Source organism: Coregonus clupeaformis, unplaced genomic scaffold, assembly GCF_020615455.1.
Source record: "Coregonus clupeaformis isolate EN_2021a unplaced genomic scaffold, ASM2061545v1 scaf0012, whole genome shotgun sequence".
NCBI lineage: Eukaryota > Metazoa > Chordata > Actinopteri > Salmoniformes > Salmonidae > Coregonus > Coregonus clupeaformis.
This window is the reverse complement of record NW_025533467.1, coordinates 445,958-464,494: the sequence shown is the minus strand read 5'-3', so window position 1 is coordinate 464,494 and position 18,537 is coordinate 445,958. Positions and strand designations below refer to the sequence as shown.

The 18,537-nt window shown below is 47.4% G+C and overlaps 2 protein-coding genes across 2 annotated transcripts in view; both read left to right on the top strand.

The window, feature by feature from the left end:
• Positions 1–9,272, top strand: part of LOC121546443 (death-inducer obliterator 1-like) — a 42,356-nt gene extending 33,084 nt beyond the window's left edge. Inside the window, exon 17 of the mRNA XM_045212410.1 lies at positions 75–9,272. Within this exon, the coding sequence (XP_045068345.1) occupies positions 75–8,755 (8,681 nt within the window). The 3' untranslated portion in view covers positions 8,756–9,272. The remainder of the gene's footprint in view (positions 1–74) is intronic.
• A 4,365-nt stretch (positions 9,273–13,637) lies between these two features.
• Positions 13,638–18,211, top strand: LOC121545428 (transcription factor-like 5 protein). Its single transcript, XM_041855954.1, has 6 exons — positions 13,638–13,747; positions 14,218–15,211; positions 15,320–15,482; positions 15,587–15,776; positions 16,437–16,578; positions 16,715–18,211. Exons 2-6 carry the CDS (start codon positions 15,071–15,073, stop codon positions 16,838–16,840), a joined length of 762 nt encoding a protein of 253 aa, XP_041711888.1. The 5' UTR covers positions 13,638–13,747; positions 14,218–15,070; the 3' UTR covers positions 16,841–18,211.
• The last annotated feature ends 326 nt before the right edge of the window (positions 18,212–18,537 follow it).

Genomic DNA, 18,537 nt, shown 5'->3' with positions numbered 1-18,537 from the left:
ATGCTAATGAATCATTAGCATTATTTTTTGTAAACATTCAAAACTAATCTCCCTACTCCTTCTTTATTTAACAGGCTTTGAGAAGAATCGCCCCAATCTTCTTCTGGGACTGGTTATTTGCCAGAAACCCAAACGTGCGGGAAGCTTGCCACAAGAGGTTGAAGAGAAGAGAGCCAAGATCCACATGCCCAAAGACTCCAGAGATACTGGCCTCCCGAGACTCCCTACGCTGTATGGGTCTGACCCTAGGACGGAGGAATTCCTGCCATACGACCCAGCGATGCCCATCATGTCCACCCCTCCTGGTTCCCCTCCTTCCACTGGATCCCCGTCAGACTCCTCCTCCTCGGGCTCACTGACTATTCCATCACTTCTGTCCTCCGTTAGAGCTGCTCTCCCTGCTTCTGCCCCTCCCCCGACCACTAGCATGTCCACCACTCCCCTGCAGACCATCCTGAAGTCACTGTTTGGGAAGGACTCTCCTGGAGTCCCAGCAGTTGCAGCAGTGCCCCCTCCAACTACTTTGCCCCCTCCCCCAATGGTGGATCCGATAGTCCAGCAGTACGGGCAGAAATCCAAAGTCAAAGAGATTGAGGAGGAGGAAAATGAATATGATCGACCATACGACCCGGAGGAGGAGTATGATCCAGCAATGGGCTATGGACGGGTTGCACCAATTAATATAGATAAAATGTTTGAGGAGAATGCTGCTGCTCAGGCCACGTGTGCCGATGATGACGACGTGGCTTACGACCCTGAGGATGAGACTATCTTTGAGGATATGCACAATGATGGGGTCAGTGTAGAGAAAGTCCCAGCTCCAACTTCAGCTCCAGCTCCTACCCCAGTCCCAGCTCCAGCTCCTACCCCAGTCCCAGCTCCAGCTCCTACCCCAGTCCCAGCTCCCAGTCCAGCCCCAGCTCCCAGTCCAGCCCCAGCCCCTCTGAGCCGGACCATTACCGGTGCTGTGATTGTGTCAGCCGCTACTCTGACTGAACAACAGCGAATGCTTGAGGATCTCAACAGGCAGATTGAGGAGCAGAAACGGCAGCTGAAGGAGCAGGAGGAGGCACTGCGTCAGCAGAGAGAGGCAGTGGGCATGTTCATGGCCCACTTCTCTGTTTCCGATGCCTTGATGTCTCCCCCTACCAAATCTGGGCTGTCTCAGTTACAAACACCGCAGAGTGAAGGAGAGCAGTCTGAGGCAAATCCTTCAGTCAATCAAAGAGCTTTAAAAGGTTTCTTGAAAACGGAGGAAACAGAAGTACCAATAAAACAAGAGATTAAGAGCGAGACCAAGACTGTACCTCTTTCAGTGTCAAGAAATGTGGAAATGCCCAATGCATCACCAAAGCGGGTCAAAGAGATTAAAAAAGAAAATATTCAGGCAACAGACAATTCAGATCCTGAAGCTGGTGAGATCCAGGACTCTGATGTAGCTTACGACCCAGAGGATGACACTATATTTGATGAGCTGAAAGACACAAATGGAGAAGAAAAAGAGAAAGCCTCAACTCGATCAGATTCAGCAAGGCGTTCTGAGCGGTCTCGTGACTCCTCAGTGTCTAGCTCGTGTCGTGGTGCATCGCGCAATGACACTCCTGATAGGAGGCGTAAGCGTAGCAGCCAACCAGATACTCACTCACCAAAAAGACGGGACCGTAAAGTCAGGGACCGCCACGAAAGCCCTCCTCGTAGATCTGGCCACCGGTCCCCTGGACACTCTGATAGGCGAAGGGAACGACACAGACGGGGTGAGAGGAGCCGACCATATCACAGAGGTCGTCACCACTCTGAGCGCCCAGGCCGCCATCTCCCTCATAAAGAGCGTACTTCTCGACGCAGCTCTGGTAGCCATAGAAGATCCCCATCTTCACCAAGACAAAAACGAGATTCTGGCTCTAGGGGACTCTCAAAGGGTCAAAGGGAGTCTTCTCCTCCTCAAGTGTGGGATGACTCAAAGAGCCCAGAGGCTCCTGAAGACATGGGTCCTACAAGTCCAGCTCCAGCACTGGTCATGGAGGCTAATGACTCACCTCAGCCCCCTCTTGATAGACAGGACATTGATGAACCACTGTGTGATCGTTCTAATTCTGGAGGTCCACCACAGGGAGAGATTGAGGACACAGGCCATCAAATGCCCCATGAGAATCCCACTCCCCAGAAGCCTGCGGAACAACAACCTCCTCAAAGCTTGCTGGGATCACCACAAAGAGGGCCCAACAACCAGCAAGGCCCCAACATCCAGCGTCAAGACAATAGGGATAGGCCCTCTCAACGGGAACTACTAGAGCAACGCAGTGTACAGAGCCCATCAGACATTATGAGAGAAAAACAGTTTTCCTCACAAGGTCCTCCCCACATGGCCTCTCCAAATAACCAGGGTGAGCGGTCCAGCAGTTTAGAGAGGAAAGATCCTGATATTAGGGAGGGAAGGAGAAACCAAGGGCCAGATATGATGGGACCAGGGCCAGACATGAGGGGTGAAAGGAGAGGGCCGCAAATGAGGCATCTAAGTCCCAATATCAGAAGTCCAGAACCAGACATGAGGGGTGAAAGGAGAGGGCCACAAATGATGCATCTAAGTCCCAATATCAGAGGTCCAGAACCAGACATGAGAAGTCCAGATATGAGAGAGGACCACTTCTCACCAACAACTAACTTTGGAGGAAAGAGATCACCATCGCCCCATTTTAATAGTCCAAGGATCCCCTTATCCGTTCCAAGAGGAAATTTGAAGGATCAACAGGGATCACATCGTCCTGGTTTCCGCCCCAGGGGTCCTCGTACCTCGAGGTGGGTGCCACCACGGTCCCGGTTTGATGGTCCACATAATCAGCTAGTAGTAAGACCTCTAGAGCTGCTAGGAACACAAAGAGGCACCAACCAGCATCATGACAATGGAGGTGAGCCTATTCAACCAGAAATAAAGGACCAACACATTGTACAGAGCCCATCAGACATTATGAGAGAGAACCAGTTTTCCTCACAAGGTCCTCCCCACATGGCCTCTCCAAGCAACCAGGGTGAGCGGTCCAGCAGTTTAGAGAGGAGAGATCCCGATATGAGGGAGGGAAGAAGACAGCAAGGCCCAGACATCAGAAGTCCAGATATGATAGAACCTGGGCCAGACATGAGGGGTCCAAGGCCAGACATGTGGGATGATAGAAGGGGTCCAGGGTCAGACATGCGAGGTCTAGGGCCAGACATGCGAGGTCCAGGGCCAGACATGCGAGGTCCAGGGCCAGACATGAGGGGTCCAGGTCCAGACATGCGAGGTCTAGGGCCAGACATGCGGGGTCCAAGGCCAGACATGAGGGGTCCAGGGCCAGACATGAGGGGTCCAGGGTCAGACATGAGGGGTCCAGGGTCAGACATGAGGGGTCCAGGATCAGACATGAGGGGTCCAGGGTCAGAAATGAGGGGTCCAGGGTCAGACATGAGAGGTCCAGAGCCCGACATCAGGGGTGATAGGAGAGGGCCAGACATGTGGGATGATAGAAGAGGTACAGGACCAGACATGACAGATCCCGATATGAAGGATCCAGGACCTGAAATTAGGAATCCAAACATGAGGAGTTCAGGCCCAGACATGAGAGATACAGAAATGCCAGGCCCAGATCCAGATATGAGAAGTCCAGACATGAGAGTGGACCACTTTACACCAACAGCTAACTTTGGAGGACAGAGACCACTATCGACTCATTTCAGCAGTCCAAGGATGTCCTCACCTGTTCAAAGAGGACATTTTGAGGATCAAAGGGGAGCACATTGTCCTGGTTTCCGCCCCAGGGGTCCTCGTCCCTCGAGGTTCAACCAGCCCAGGGGCTCATATCCAGGGCACTTCCCAGGGGGGCAACCACGGTTCCGTTTCGATGGTCCACAGGCAGTGGTAAGACCTGCTCATGCCTCGCTGGTAACACCAAGGGAGCACAGTATACAGAGCCCATCAGAAATTCTGATAGAAACCCAGATACCCTCACAAGGTCCTCCCCACATGGCCTCTCCAAACAACAAGGGGGAACGGTCCAGCAGTTTAGAGAGGAAAGATCCTGATATTGGGGAGGAAAGGAGAAACCCAGGGTCAGACATCAGAGGTCCAGATATGATGAGACCAGGGCCAGACATGAGGGGTGATAGGAGAGGGCCAGGGCCAGAAATGAGGGGTGATAGGAGAAGGCCAGGGCCAGACATGAGGGGTGATAGGAGAGGGCCAGACATGAGAGGTCCAGGGCCAGACATGAGAGGTCCAGGGCCAGACATGAGAGATCCAGGGCCAGACATCAGAGGGCCAGGTCTAGGGCCAGACATGAGGGGTGATAGGAGAGGGCCAGACATGAGAGGTCCAGGGCCAGACATGAGAGGTCCAGGGCCAGACATGAGAGATCCAGGGCCAGACATCAGAGGGCCAGGTCTAGGGCCAGACACAAGGGGTGATAGGAGAGGTCCAGGGCCAGACATGAGAGATCCAGGGCCAGACATCAGAGGGCCAGGTCTAGGGCCAGACACAAGGGGTGATGGGAGAGGGCCAGACATGAGAGATCCAGGGCCAGACATCAGAGGGCCAGGTCTAGGGCTAGACACAAGGGGTGATAGGAGAGGGCCAGGGCCAGACATGAGGGGTGATGAGAGAGGGCCAGGGCCAAACATGAGGGGTGAAAGGAGAGGTCCAGGGCCAGACATGAGGGGTGATGGGAGAGGGCCAGACATGAGGGGTCCAGGGCCAGACATGAGAGGTCCAGGGCCAGACATGAGAGATCCAGGGCCAGACATGAGGGGTGATAGGAGAGGACCAGGGCCAGACATGAGGGGTGATGAGAGAGGGCCAGGGCCAAACATGAGGGGTGAAAGGAGAGGTCCAGGGCCAGACATGAGGGGTGATGGGAGAGGGCCAGACATGAGGGGTCCAGGGCCAGACATGAGAGGTCCAGGGCCAGACATGAGAGATCCAGGGCCAGACATCAGAGGGCCAGGTCTAGGGCCAGACACAAGGGGTGATAGGAGAGGTCCAGGGCCAGACATGAGAGATCCAGGGCCAGACATCAGAGGGCCAGGTCTAGGGCCAGACACAAGGGGTGATGGGAGAGGGCCAGACATGAGAGATCCAGGGCCAGACATCAGAGGGCCAGGTCTAGGGCCAGACACAAGGGGTGATAGGAGAGGTCCAGGGCCAGACATGAGGGGTCCAGGGCCAGACATGAGGGGTGATAGGAGAGGGCCAGGGCCAAACATGAGGGGTGATAGGAGAGGGCCATACATGAGAGATCCAGGTTCAGACATGAGAGATCCAGGGCCAGGTCTAGGGCCAGACACAAGGGGTGATAGGAGAGGGCCAGACATGAGAGATCCAGGGCCAGACATCAGAGGTCCAGGTCTAGGGCCAGACATGAGGGGTGATAGGAGAGGACCAGGGCCAGACATGAGGGGTGATAGGAGAGGTCCAGGGCCTGACATGAGGGGTGATAGGAGAGGGCCAGGGCCAAACATGAGGGGTGATAGGAGAGGGCCCGACATGAGAAATCCAGGGCCCGACATGAGAGATCCAGGGCCAGACATGAGAGATCCAGGGCCAGACATTAAAGGGCCAGGTCTAGGGCCAGACACAAGGGGTGATAGGAGAGGGCCAGACATGAGAGATCCTGGGCCAGACATGAGAGATCCTGGGCCAGACATGAGAGATCCAGGGCCAGACATGAGAGATCCTGGGCCAGACATGAGAGATCCTGGGCCAGACATGAGAGGGCCAGGTCTAGGGCCAGACATGAGGGGTCCAGGGCCAGACATGAGGGGTCCAGGGCCAGACATGAGGGGTCCAGGGCCAGACATGAGGGGTCCAGGGCCAGACATGAGAGATCCAGGGCCAGACATGAGAGATCCAGGGCCAGACATGAGAGATCCAGGGCCAGACATCAGAGAGCCAGGTCTAGGGCCAGACACGAGGGGTGATAGGAGAGGTCCAGGGCCAGACATTAGGGGTCCAGGGCCAGGCAGAGTGCCAGGTCTAGGGTCAGACACAAGGGGTGATGGGAGAGGGCCAGGGCCAGACATGAGGGTTCCAGAGCCAGACACAAGGGGTGACAGGAGATGGCCAGGGCCAGACTTGAGGGGTCCTGGGCCAGACATCAGAGGGCCAGGTCTAGGGCCAGACACAAGGGGTAATAGGAGAGGGCCAGACATCAGATGTCCTGGGACAGACATGAGGGGTGATCGGAGAGGTCCAGGGCCAGACATGAGAGATCCAGGGCCAGACACGAGGGGTGATAGGAGAGGTCCAGGGACAGACATGAGAGTTCCAGGGCCAGACACGAGAACTCCAGAGCCAGACATCAGAGGGCCAGGTCTAGGGCCAGACACAAGGGGTTATAGGAGAGGGCCAGGGCCAGACATGAGGGGTCCAGAGCCAGACATGAGGGGTGATAGGAGAGGACCAGGGCCAGACATGAGGGGTACAGAGCCAGACATCAGAGGGCCAGGTCTAGGGCCAGACACAAGGGGTTATAGGAGAGGGCCAGGGCCAGACATGAGAGGGCCAGGGCCTGAAACAAGGGTTGATAGGAGAGGGCCAGGGCCAGACATGAGGGGTAATATGAGAGGGCCAGGTCCAGAGCCAGACATGAGGGGTCCAGGGCCAGACATGAGGGTTCCAGGGCCAGACATGAGAGGGCCAGGGCCTGAAACAAGGGTTGATAGGAGAGGGCCAGGGCCAGACATGAGGGGTCCAGGACCAGACACGAGAGATCAAGAGCCAGATATCAGAGGACCAGGTCTAGGGCCAGACACAAGGGGTGATAGAAGAGGGCCAGGGCCAAACATGAGGGTTCCAGGGCCAGACATGAGAGGGACAGGGCCAGAAATAAGGGGTGATAGGAGAGGGCCAGACTTGTGGGGTCTAGGGCCAGACATGAGAGGGCCAGACACAAGGGTTGATAGGAGAGGGCCAGACATGAGGGGTCCAGGACCAGACACGAGAGATCAAGAGCCAGACAGAGGGCCAGACACAAGGGGTCATAGGAGAGGGCCAGGGCCAGACTTGAGGGGTCTAGGGCCAGATATGAGAGGGCCAGACACAATGGGTGATAGGAGCGGGACAGGGCCAGACATGAGAGATCCAGGGCCAGACATCAGATGTCCAGGTCTAGGGCCAGACATAAGAGGTGATAGGAGAGGGCCAAACATGAGAGATCCAGGGCCAGACAAGAGGGGGGTTAGGAGAGGGTCAGGGCCAGAAATGGGTGGTCCAGGGCCAGAAACAAGGGTTGATAGGAGAGGGCCAGGGCCAGACATGAGAGATCAAGAGCCAGACATCAGAGGGCCAGGTCTTGGGCCAGACACAAGGGGTGATAGGAGAGATCCAGACCCAGACATCAGATGGCCAGGTCTAGGGCCAGACACAATGGATGATAGGAGAGGGCCAAACATGAGAGATCCAGCGCCAGACAAGAGGGGTGATAGGAGAGGGCCAGATATGTGGGATGATAGGAGTGGGTCTTCACCAAACATGAGGGGTCCAGTGCCGGACATGAGCGGTGCAGGACCAGACATGTGGGATGAGAGTAGAGGGCCAGACATGAGAGGTCCAGGGCCAGACACGAGAGGTGATGGGAGATGGCCAGGGCCAGACATGAGAGGTCCAGGGCCAGACACAAGGGGTGATAGGAGATGGTCAGGGCCAGACATGAGAGATCCAGGGCCAGACATGAGGGGGGATAGGAGAGTGCCAGGGCCAGACATGTGGGATGATAGGAGAGGGTCAGAGATTAGTGTTGATAGGAGAGGCCCAGGGCCAGACATGTTGGGTGTAAGGAGAGGGCCAAACATGAGAGATCCAGGGCCTGACATGAGGCGTCCAGGGCCAGACAGGGGTCAAGAAATGCGAGTCCCAGATCCAGACATGAGAAGTCCAGATATAAGAGGAGATCACTTCACAACAACAAATAATACTTTTGGAGGATCAAGGGGAGTAGAAAGTCCTGGTTTCCATGGTCCCAGGGGTCCTCGCTCCTCGAGGTTCAACCAGCCCAGAGGCTCATCTCGAGGGTATTTCCCAGACAATGGGGGGCAGCCACGGTTTGACGGTCCACGGCCAGTGGTAAGACCGTTGAGGCCTAAAGGAGGTTTACTCCCAACTCCCCCGGAGGGTCTCATTAGTTTGCCGAACAACAGCCCGGATGTTTTTAGAGAAGACCAGTGGCGGAGTAGTCACTCGCCTGATACGAGGAGAACAAGCCTACCCATAGAGGACTGTGAAATGAGAAACTATGGAGACAGAGAAAACAACTCTGAGGAGCGTGGCCGTGGTGGTAACCCCCGAGACAGGGGGAACTTCCAGGGCACATCGCCCTGCTTGTCCCAGGAGAGGCAGTTGCCTGAGGACAATGGGAGAGAGCGGGTTGGCAGTCATGGAAGACAGTGGGGCAGGGGGACAGGTAGGCCTGTGAGTAGGGAGAGAGAAAGGGTTAGAGGGAGAAAAGTAGACAGGCCCAGAGAGGAGGTAGATGAAAAGCAAAAGACACCCACAGAAAAGGACAGAGACATTGGCAGAGCCACAAGCAGGGAAGGAGAGGCAAACAGAGGAGGTGTTAGTCTGCACAACCGTTCACTCTCAAAAGACAGTGACAGAGACAGTTTAAAGGATGGAAGTGGAAAGAAAGAAGAACAAATGGAGGGAAAGGGTAAAAAGGTTGAATCAACAGACCCCCCCCAGACAGACACCCCCCAGACAGACACGCCCCAGGAGAGCAAAGGGCCTGTTTAACTGGAGACTACTGTTAACAGAAATGCATGGACTAAGTTTGAAGTTGGTTCAGTTCATAATGTACTAAGTAGTCGTTTTCTCTACATCATAAAACACCCATAACCTTTTGAATGTCCCCGGGACCACCCATACGTAAAAATGTATGCACATATGACTGTAAGTCGCTTTGGATAAAAGCGTCTGCTAAATGGCATATTATTATTATTATTATTATTCAATTTACAGTTTTAAAATGGTACAAATTACGTGCGTTTCAGAATTTCCAGATTAAAACTCATGTCAAGTCAAACATAATAGATATGTACATTGTGTTTATGGATTTATGTTTATTTTTATAAGTCCAAACCTATTGAGCCATACTGCTGTCATCTGTTCACTGATTAGAAAGCCTTCATGTTGGATCATCTCATGATGATATGTTTTAGAATAAATGAACTTGATTTATTATTATTATTATTATTTTTTACTCTGTTTTAATTTGTTGAACTGAGGCCAATAAAAACAGTAAAGGAATGATCATACTTGCATTTAATTTGAACCACAATCAATTATCAGCTTTGTCTGATTGCAATTTTGCCTAATAATTTAAGTATGCATACGTTTGAGTTTTGCTTGCAATGTAAGTTAATTGAATTGAATAATTATTGTGTAGCCTATGCATAATCAAAAGGTCCTGCCATATTATCTTTGGTCAAGCCTTGGGGCATTATTAACCTAAACTCAGGCCCACAGTGAAAGCACTTTCTCAGTTATGAGTTTATCCACTCAGCTTTGTGCTGTAGTTCAATACCAACTCTTGCTCCTGTGGTTGATGCTTTGGGGGCCTTTGCGTCCCATTAAAAAATTACATGAAATTACACATTATACATGTGCCCCAATAACTACGGTAAACTACATAACTATCATCAGCTGCTACATACAGTGCCTTCGGAAAGTATTCAGACCCATTTACTTTTTCCACATTTTGTTATGTTACAGCCTTATTCTAAAATTGATAAAATAGTTTTTTCCCCTCATCAGTCTACACACAATAACCCATAATGACAACGGTTTATACTGTACATGTATCAGTCCCTGAAAAAACACTCAGATCCATATAGGGTCCATGTATCTGCCCAACCAACAGGCCTATTGCACCTGTTAAAAGCAGTCAGAGCTCGCCATCTTGGAGTCCTAAAAACCTGAAATTAGTTACCTCTGGTTTGTTCAGCCATTCCTGTGGGGGAAATGAATGGGGAAAGAATCAAGTTTTTGGGATAAATGCCGAAAACAAGGTTCACACAGGCGTGGGAGATCTTATACGTTTTGTTCTATGAGATAATATCAGTCAGTTAACATGACCTTTATGAATTATGAAGCCTTTAAGTGCTTTTTTTAATTACATAAACGCTTCAAAATTCACAGTGTTAGCTGATTAAGATTATCTCATAGAACAAAACATATAAGATCTATCTCCTAAGCCTGTGTTTACCACACACCTTACTTTCGCCATTTATTCAAAAATCATACAATGGCTAACGAGCAATGACATTACTATTGCTCTCTATTGGTTAAAAGCATAGAGTGAAATAGTAATGGCGTCTTTTTGTCAGCGCTAACTCCGCCATCGTTCCACCCTATTCTTTCCCTATTAATATTCCCCATAGAGCGGTCAAACAGTGAACTGGTTCCAATTGTTTTTCCACCATTCATTTTTCCCATAGGGAATTTCAGAAACACTTCAAATAAGGGCTGTGTTTTGTGTAGGCTTACACTGGCGTGACGTTTTGATTAACCATGTAAATCTTTCTCGGACAAGGTGACTAATCAATATATTCGGCTATTTACTCTCAGATTCGAAAATGCTAATTAGCATCAAAGTAGACATCATGCAAGACTTCAAATCCCTGCAAGCTCCTGCACGTCATCTCTAGCTTGGCACCTTTGCTAACAGGTATTGTGTCAATTTAAACTTGCACAAGACAGTTCACAGAATTGTCAATTTAAAGAAATGTAGCCCATTTATTCATTACTGAATTTAGCTAACATTAGATAGTTAATCCAGAGATTCTTACCTTTGCCTCAATTCGGCAGTCTCGTCCAGATCATCATGGCATTTGTAGTTCTTTATGATCGCCACGTTAGCAGATAATTAGCATGTCATTTTTGGGGGGTAAATACAGGTGAATATATTGATAAAACTCACCTTGTCCTAGAAAGATTTACACGGTTATCAAAATGTCACGCCAGGGTAAGCCTACACGAAACACAGCCCTTATTCTAAGTGTTTCTAAAATCCCCTATGGGAAAAATAAATGGTGGAAAAACTATTGGAACCATTTCCTTGTTTGACCACTAGGTTTTATTGGTATTATGACTCATACTTTGGTACTCTTGCAGCGTTCAAAACAACTGGGAACTGGGAACTGGGAAATCTCCAACTTCAGTGAATTCAAAACAACTGGGAACTCAGGAAAAAAATAACAAGCTCCGACTGGGGGAAAAAATGATTTAAACGGTCATCCAACTCGACATTCCAACTCGGGTACTCAGGCCTCTTTCTAGAGCTCCGACTTTCCGACCTGAAGATTCACTGACGTCATGATTTGTCCTAATTTTTCCGAGTTCCCAGTTGTTTTGAACACGGCATCTATAGGGATGGCTGAACCAGAGGTAACTCATTTCTGGGTTTTAGGACTACAACAAAGATGTTCTCATTGTTCTATCTGTGACTACAAGCTGGCGAGCTTTATGTCGAACGATGGTGTTTAGATGGCATATAGATGTGGCTAGATGGTATACACCTACGGACGGAAGTGCTTAATTTCTTTTGTCATTTTGGGGAGAATTGTAGCATTTTAACCAACCCTACCCAAACCATTTTCCTAACCATAACCAAATTCTCCTAACCTACTACGTTAATTATCCTAACCTGCTGCGTAAGTTCTTCTAACCGAAAAGTCCATTCTGTCCGTAGCTGTATACCATCTAGTCCTAACCGGTTAAAAGCCCTGGTTGAACCACAGATAGAACTACGTTAGGTTAGGTTGAACAGGTGGATTGGAAAGCTGAGTTATTTCGTTCTAGAGGTAATTGTCACATAAGCAAATACACTGAACAAAAATATAAATTGACAATTTCTAAGATTTTACTGAATTACAGTTCATATAAGGAAATCAGTCAATTGAAATAAATTCATTAGGCCCTAATCTATGGATTTCACATGACTGGGCATACAGATATACATCTGTTGGTCACAAATACTTTTTTTTTTAAAGGTAGGGGCGTGGATCAGAAAACCAGTCAGTATCTAGTGTGACCACCATTTATTTACCTCATGCAGCGCGACACATCTCCTTCGCATAGAGTTGATCAGGCTGTTAATTGTGGTCTGTGGAATGTTGTCCCACTCTTCAATGGCTGTGCGAAGTTGCTGGATATTGGCGGGAACTGGAACACACTGTCGTACACGTCGATCCAGAGCATCCCAAACGTGATCAATGGGTGACATGTCTGGTGAGTATGCAGACCATGGAAGAACTGGGACATTTTCAGCTTCCAGGAATTGTGTACAGGTCCTTGCGACATGGGGCCATGCATTATCATGCTGAAATATGAGGTGATGGCGGCAGACGAATGGCATGACAATGGGCCTCAGGATCTCCTCACGGTATTTCTGTGCATTCCAAATTGCCATCGATAAAATGCAATTGTGTTCGTTGTTTGTAGCTTATGCCTGCCTATATCATAACCCAACTCCGCCACCACCATGGGGCACTCTGTTCACAACGTTGACATCAGCAAACCGGTCGCCCAAACGATCTGCCATCTGCCTGGTACAGTTGAAACTATACTTTTCCAGCGTGCCAGTGGCCAACGAAGGTTAGCATTTGCCCACTGAACTCGGTTACGACGCCAAATTGCAGTCCGGTCAAGACCCTGGTGTTTCCCTGAGACTGTTTCTGAGAGTTTGTGCAGAAATTATTTGGTTGTGCAAACCCACAGTTTCATAATCTGCACGGGTGGCTGGTCCCAGACCATCCCGCAAGTGAAGAAGCCTGATGTGGAGGTCCTGGGCTGGCGTGGTTACACGTGGTCTGCGGTTGTGAGGCCGGTTGGACGTACTGCTAAATTCTCAAAAATGAAGTTGGAGGCGGCTTATGGTAGAGAAATTAACATAAAATTATCTGGCAACAGCTCTGGTGGACATTCCTGCAGTCAGCATGCCAATTGCACGCTCCCTCAAAACGTGATACATCTGTGGCATTGTGTTGTGTGACAGAACTGCACATTTTAGAGTGGCCTTTTATTGTCCCCAGCACAAGGTGCACCTGTGTAATTATCATTAAATTTTAGTCATTTAGCAGACGCTTTTATCCAGAGCAACTTACAGTTAGTGAGTGCATACATTTTTCATACTGGCCCCCCGTAGGAAACGAACCCACAACCCTGGCGTTGCAAGTGCCATGCTCTACCAACTGAGCTGTTTAATCAGCTTCTTGATATGCCACACCTGTCAGGTGGATGGATTATCTTGGCAAATGAGAAATGCTCACTAACAGGGATGTAAACAAATTTGTGCACAGAATTTGAGAGAAATATGCTTTTTGTGAGTATGGAAAATGTCTGGGCTCTTTTATTTCAGCTCATGAAACATGGGACCAACACTTTACATGTTGCATTTATATTTTTGTTCAGTATGATTAACATCGTTGAATGTTTGATTTCCCAGCATTTGATAATGGGAGCAGTCAAGCAAGTTACCAAATCTCCCAAAAATATTTTAGAAAAATGTCATGGACACTGACAGCAGAGGCTCTGTTTTTGGTCCAATGAAAAGGCCTGACGTCAGTTGCCACCCAAGTTATTTTCTGATCAAGTTCGTTCTCTGGTCTCTGTCAAAGTCAGTTGGTAAAATTCTGAACACGAGCCTGTTTTAAAACGACGATTTTGATAATTTAATGAAATTATAATTGAAGACTATTTTAAATACAAATATATCCATCTATTCAGGTAGTTGTCAAATGTTTAATTGAGACAATTGTAAGGGGTGGTGACTTTTCAGTCAGTAAAAGATGGAAAGGTTTCTGGCTACAGTAACTAACTATAACTAGCTAACGTCTGCTAGCTAACATCAGCTAGCTAACGTTACCGCATATTTGTATGTTAACTCATTTTTAAGTTGACTAAATAGTACCATTTCTACTAGCTATTTACTTGGATAACTAGCTATATTCCACATTTCAGTAAGAATAAGTGTAGCTCGCGGTAGTAGCTAGCTGTATTTTTGATCTCGTGTGGAGTGAGTTGAGATAGAGTAGCTTGAGCGTAACGTTAGCTCAGCTGAGATTGAGATGCGCGATGTGAATTGATCGATCAGAGCGGGAAAAGTAGCTTGCTAGATAGATATTTAGCCATGTTGAACATGAAACTAGTTGTGTTCTTGTTCTAGCCTGATATTTATCATATGTTTCTCTCAACAGGATGTCGAAGTCTTTGGCTTGTAAAACCATTCATGTGTCACCTGCATTGGGGCAGTATAACCCCGATTCTGTGGAGGTGATCATGAGCCAAAACGGCTGTGTTCCAAATGATCAAAGCCAGATTTTGGGCACTGAGCTCAACCTGATGGAGATGACAGAAGTGGAGTACACCCACCTTCAGCACATCATCCAGTCACACATGGAGGCACAGGCGGCTGGTCCAGAGGGATCTGGAGATGCCCGGTTCAACACTACCGTATTCACTGTGGAAAGCCCCGCACCCCAACCTACGACCACAAACTGCGAAGCAGAATACCCAGCAAAGTCTCCACTGAACACTCCACCTGATGTCATATCAACTTCAACTGATGAGCAGCAGTACATTTTCGGCGACTTGAACCAGGGTGGACAGGTTGACATCAAGGAAATTAAAATGGTATTGGTCAGTGACGGGAATGTTATACCTGGAGAAAGGACCCCCACCACTTGCGGTGAAGTCCCCGGCTCTGTGTTGGCTAAAGTCAGGAGTGCAGTGGATGCGACCCAAGAACGCGGCTTGGAAGCATACAACAACGGTAGCACACAGCTATTGTCCAGGCCCAACCCACCCGCCCGAGTTCGCTTGGAGAAGAGGTTCAACTGCACCCCCTGTGACATCCCCAGACAACAGGATGTGCAATCAGCAGCTCTTAGCAAGAAAGTTTTATCCCTCAATTTTGAGTGACGATAATGTAGGCCTATACTAGCCATACTTTGTTTATAGCTGTAAATTATCTACTACGGTACTAAAAACACGTTGTCATAGAAGGACTGAGTTACTCAACATTTGTCTTTCTTTTACAGTTTTTTGACAATGCTTCATCACTCCAATGAGGCGCAAGAAGCAGCAATGCATCCACAACCGCAGAAGTGGGTGAGGTCAGATCGTGGCAACCCTATTGAGCTGTCATACCCATATGGAAGCATGTTCAACCCCATCGCTGGCGCCCGTCAAGTATGAGCAACATACTACTGATGTTACTAGTTCATAAAAATTGAATTGTTTTATATTGTTACAAGGAAGGGATTCAGTGCTATGTTTTGACAAGTATTCTATTCTTAGGGGTTTGGGATGGTCCCTCATATGCTTGAACCCAATAAGCATCAAGGGTTGATCATTCCAAAGAACTTCACATTCAGCTATCGGCCAGACAAGATGCCTGACAAAGTTCCATGCGTCAACATCCCCAACCCAACAGAGGAGAAAGTTTGGGTGAAGGTGGAAGGTATGTATGTGTCTGTCCAAATTCCGCATGCTTCTCATGGCTATGTCATGTACTGTAGTATTGCTGAACAAAACAACAATTAACACCCTCTTTATCTCTTTCAGATGATGCTGTGGCGAAGACTGCTAAACGCGGTAGGACCCGTGGACCCTGTGCTGTCAAGGCCCCCGGCATTGTCCCAAACTCAGTGGAGGGAAGAGCAGCTGGAGGAGCAGGCACCAGGAAGAGAGGAGGGCCACCAGTGGAAAGTAGCCAGCGCAGAGAGAGGCACAACAGCAAGGAGCGGGACCGCAGGTAATCTTACAGTACCAGTCAAAAGTTTGGACACACCTACTCATTCAACGGTTTTTCTTTATTTTTACTATTTTCTACATTGTAGAATAATAGTGAAGATATCAAAACTATGAAATAACACATGGAATCATGTAGTAACCAAAAAAGTGTTAAACAAATCCAAATATATTTTAGATTCTTCAAAGTAGCCACCCTTTGCTTTGATGACAGCTTTGCACACTCTTTGCACACTCTTTGCATTCTCTCAACCAGCTTTTCTCAACCAGCTTTGAAGAATCTCATATATAGAACATATATTGTTGTTTAACACATTTTTCGTTACTACATGATTCCATATGTGTTATTTCATAGTTTTGATGTCTTCACTATTATTCTACAATGTAGAAAATAGTAAAAATAAAGAAAAACTCTGGAATGAGTAGGTGTGTCCAAACATTTGACTGGTACTGTATACTCACAGACACACAAACTGTTGCTTGTTTTACACTCTTGGGCACATTATTACTCTTGCTCATTAGCATTCACACTTTTACATGGTACATTTGTCACAAAGTGCTTAACAGCACAGAAAACCATACCTAAACCATAAAAGAGGAAACACACTGACACTTAGTACACACCTCAAACAGAAGCACCTGTCAGTGACACCTTTCACTTTAGGAGGAGGATCCGCTTCTGCTGTGATGAGCTGAATGTGCTGGCGCCGTTCTGTAACCACGAGACGGACAAAGCCACCACCCTGCAATGGACCACCGCCTTCCTCAAGTACGTCAGAGAGGTGTACGGGGACTCCATCAAACAGGTGAGTGCCTGACCTAAGTTGATAGTCCCTATATGGCTATGACCTCACCAACAGACATATTGCAGTGTCATGCTGCTGTAGTGTCCTGAGGCACAGGTATTCCTCCTGTGGTGACTGACTCTGCCCTCTTCCTCAGGAGTTCCAGGGCACGTTCTGTGGCAAGACTGGTCAGAGGCTCAAGCCCAGCAGTGCCTCAGGTCAAGTCATGGTCCGCCAGGAGACAGCAGAGCCACGAAGCGCTCCACAGGCATCAGAGCAGTAAATACACACCTACACCTATTTAATAATTATTATATTTATTATTAATTTATTTTACCCTCGAGTTGCTGTGCTCCATCGGGTTTGGCTTTGGAATGTTAGCTGTCACAAAAGCATCAGGTATTGCCAGAGAGACAGACACATCCATTTGATTGTTTTTTGAGGAGAGGAAAAGGATTTGGGTGTTCTGTTTATTTCTTTATTACAACACCTTGAAAAAATTTTTTTCCTCGAAATGATTATTACCCCCCTTGACAGGGCATGTACTCCAACATGTACATTTCCGTCTTGATCTAGTTGGTCATATTTATTTGATCAGAGATTTCATAAATGTTTATTTTGCTAAAAAGTGTTAAAGTTCGACTGATATTTGAAACGAGCTTCCCTTCCAAACCTCATGAATGACAATAATTAAAACAGGTGAAGGTTTTAAGTTTCAGACCATGGAAGTAACATTTCAACATGGTTTTGAGGGTCTTGATTGTCCAATGCAAGTTTAACTGCACTCCAGGACTCCTATGGATCAGGTTAGTGTACATGAGGAAGAAGGAGATATGTTTTTTTTTATACAACTTTACATAATTGTGATTCTTTATGAGCCAAAAACCTTTTTATAAAAAAGAAGAGTACTTTACTGAAAGTCGTGCACAGGAGGCACTGTTTCTCTACGATAGAAGAGAATGTATGAAAATCTATGCACTCACTAACTGTAAGTCGCTCTGGATAAGAGCGTCTGCTAAATGACTAAAATGTAAATGTAAGAGGAGTTGAAAACGTGGTGATCCACTGACTAGATTTCAGTTTAGTTAACAGATGTAATATAGTTATTTTTAATATTACGTGCATCTTTGATATCTGCAATTGTAATTTATTTAGAATGTGTTTTATACAGGGTTGTTTAGTACTTGTGGCAACAGTAAACCACATTAACAACAAATGTAGCCTTCTAAATGTATATTGTTCAGTGTTGTTCCACTCTGTACATACAACTCTGGAACTCTTTCCTAAGTTACTGTGACAGTTTTTCATATTACATTGATTATATTAGATATTATAAAATAAATGTGACTTAATTTACTTGCCTTTGTTTATCTCCTGATTGTTTTATTGCATAAACATTCAGTTGGTTAACTTTATGTAGAAAAGAGTAATGTTTTACTGAAAAGTGGCTTTATTTGTTATTTCTTACAACATGGTGCTGTAGCATCTTACTGTACATACAACAGTCACCCACAAATAATAAATAGTATTTAAAGTCATGTATATTTAATAGTTACAGCACCGGTACAAAGTGGATGTGGTTATTGCAAAATAAAAAAGGTAAAGCACACAAATCTTTAATGAGTTATACTACAATTGCAATTTCTGATGCATCCACAACATTTTTTTATTTTCAAAACCTATTGGAAGAGGAGATTTTTTAAAATCAAACATGTAATCATGAAATGTGAAAAAAGAAAAAGGGCAACAAATAAACTTTACAAAATGATTTTAAAAAGCTAGTCTAGCAAGAGTTGGAAAATACTGTGGTTGCATCAATATACAAAATATCTGGGCATTGCCTGTTACACCCAAAGCACCTTGGCAGAGACTTCATTTTGCTCATCGGCACATATCTTCTTATTTTAAGTAAGCTTGTCTTGTGAGGTAACACCCGGGTCTAAGCAGAAAGGACCTTGACACATGCACATTCACTGCAAG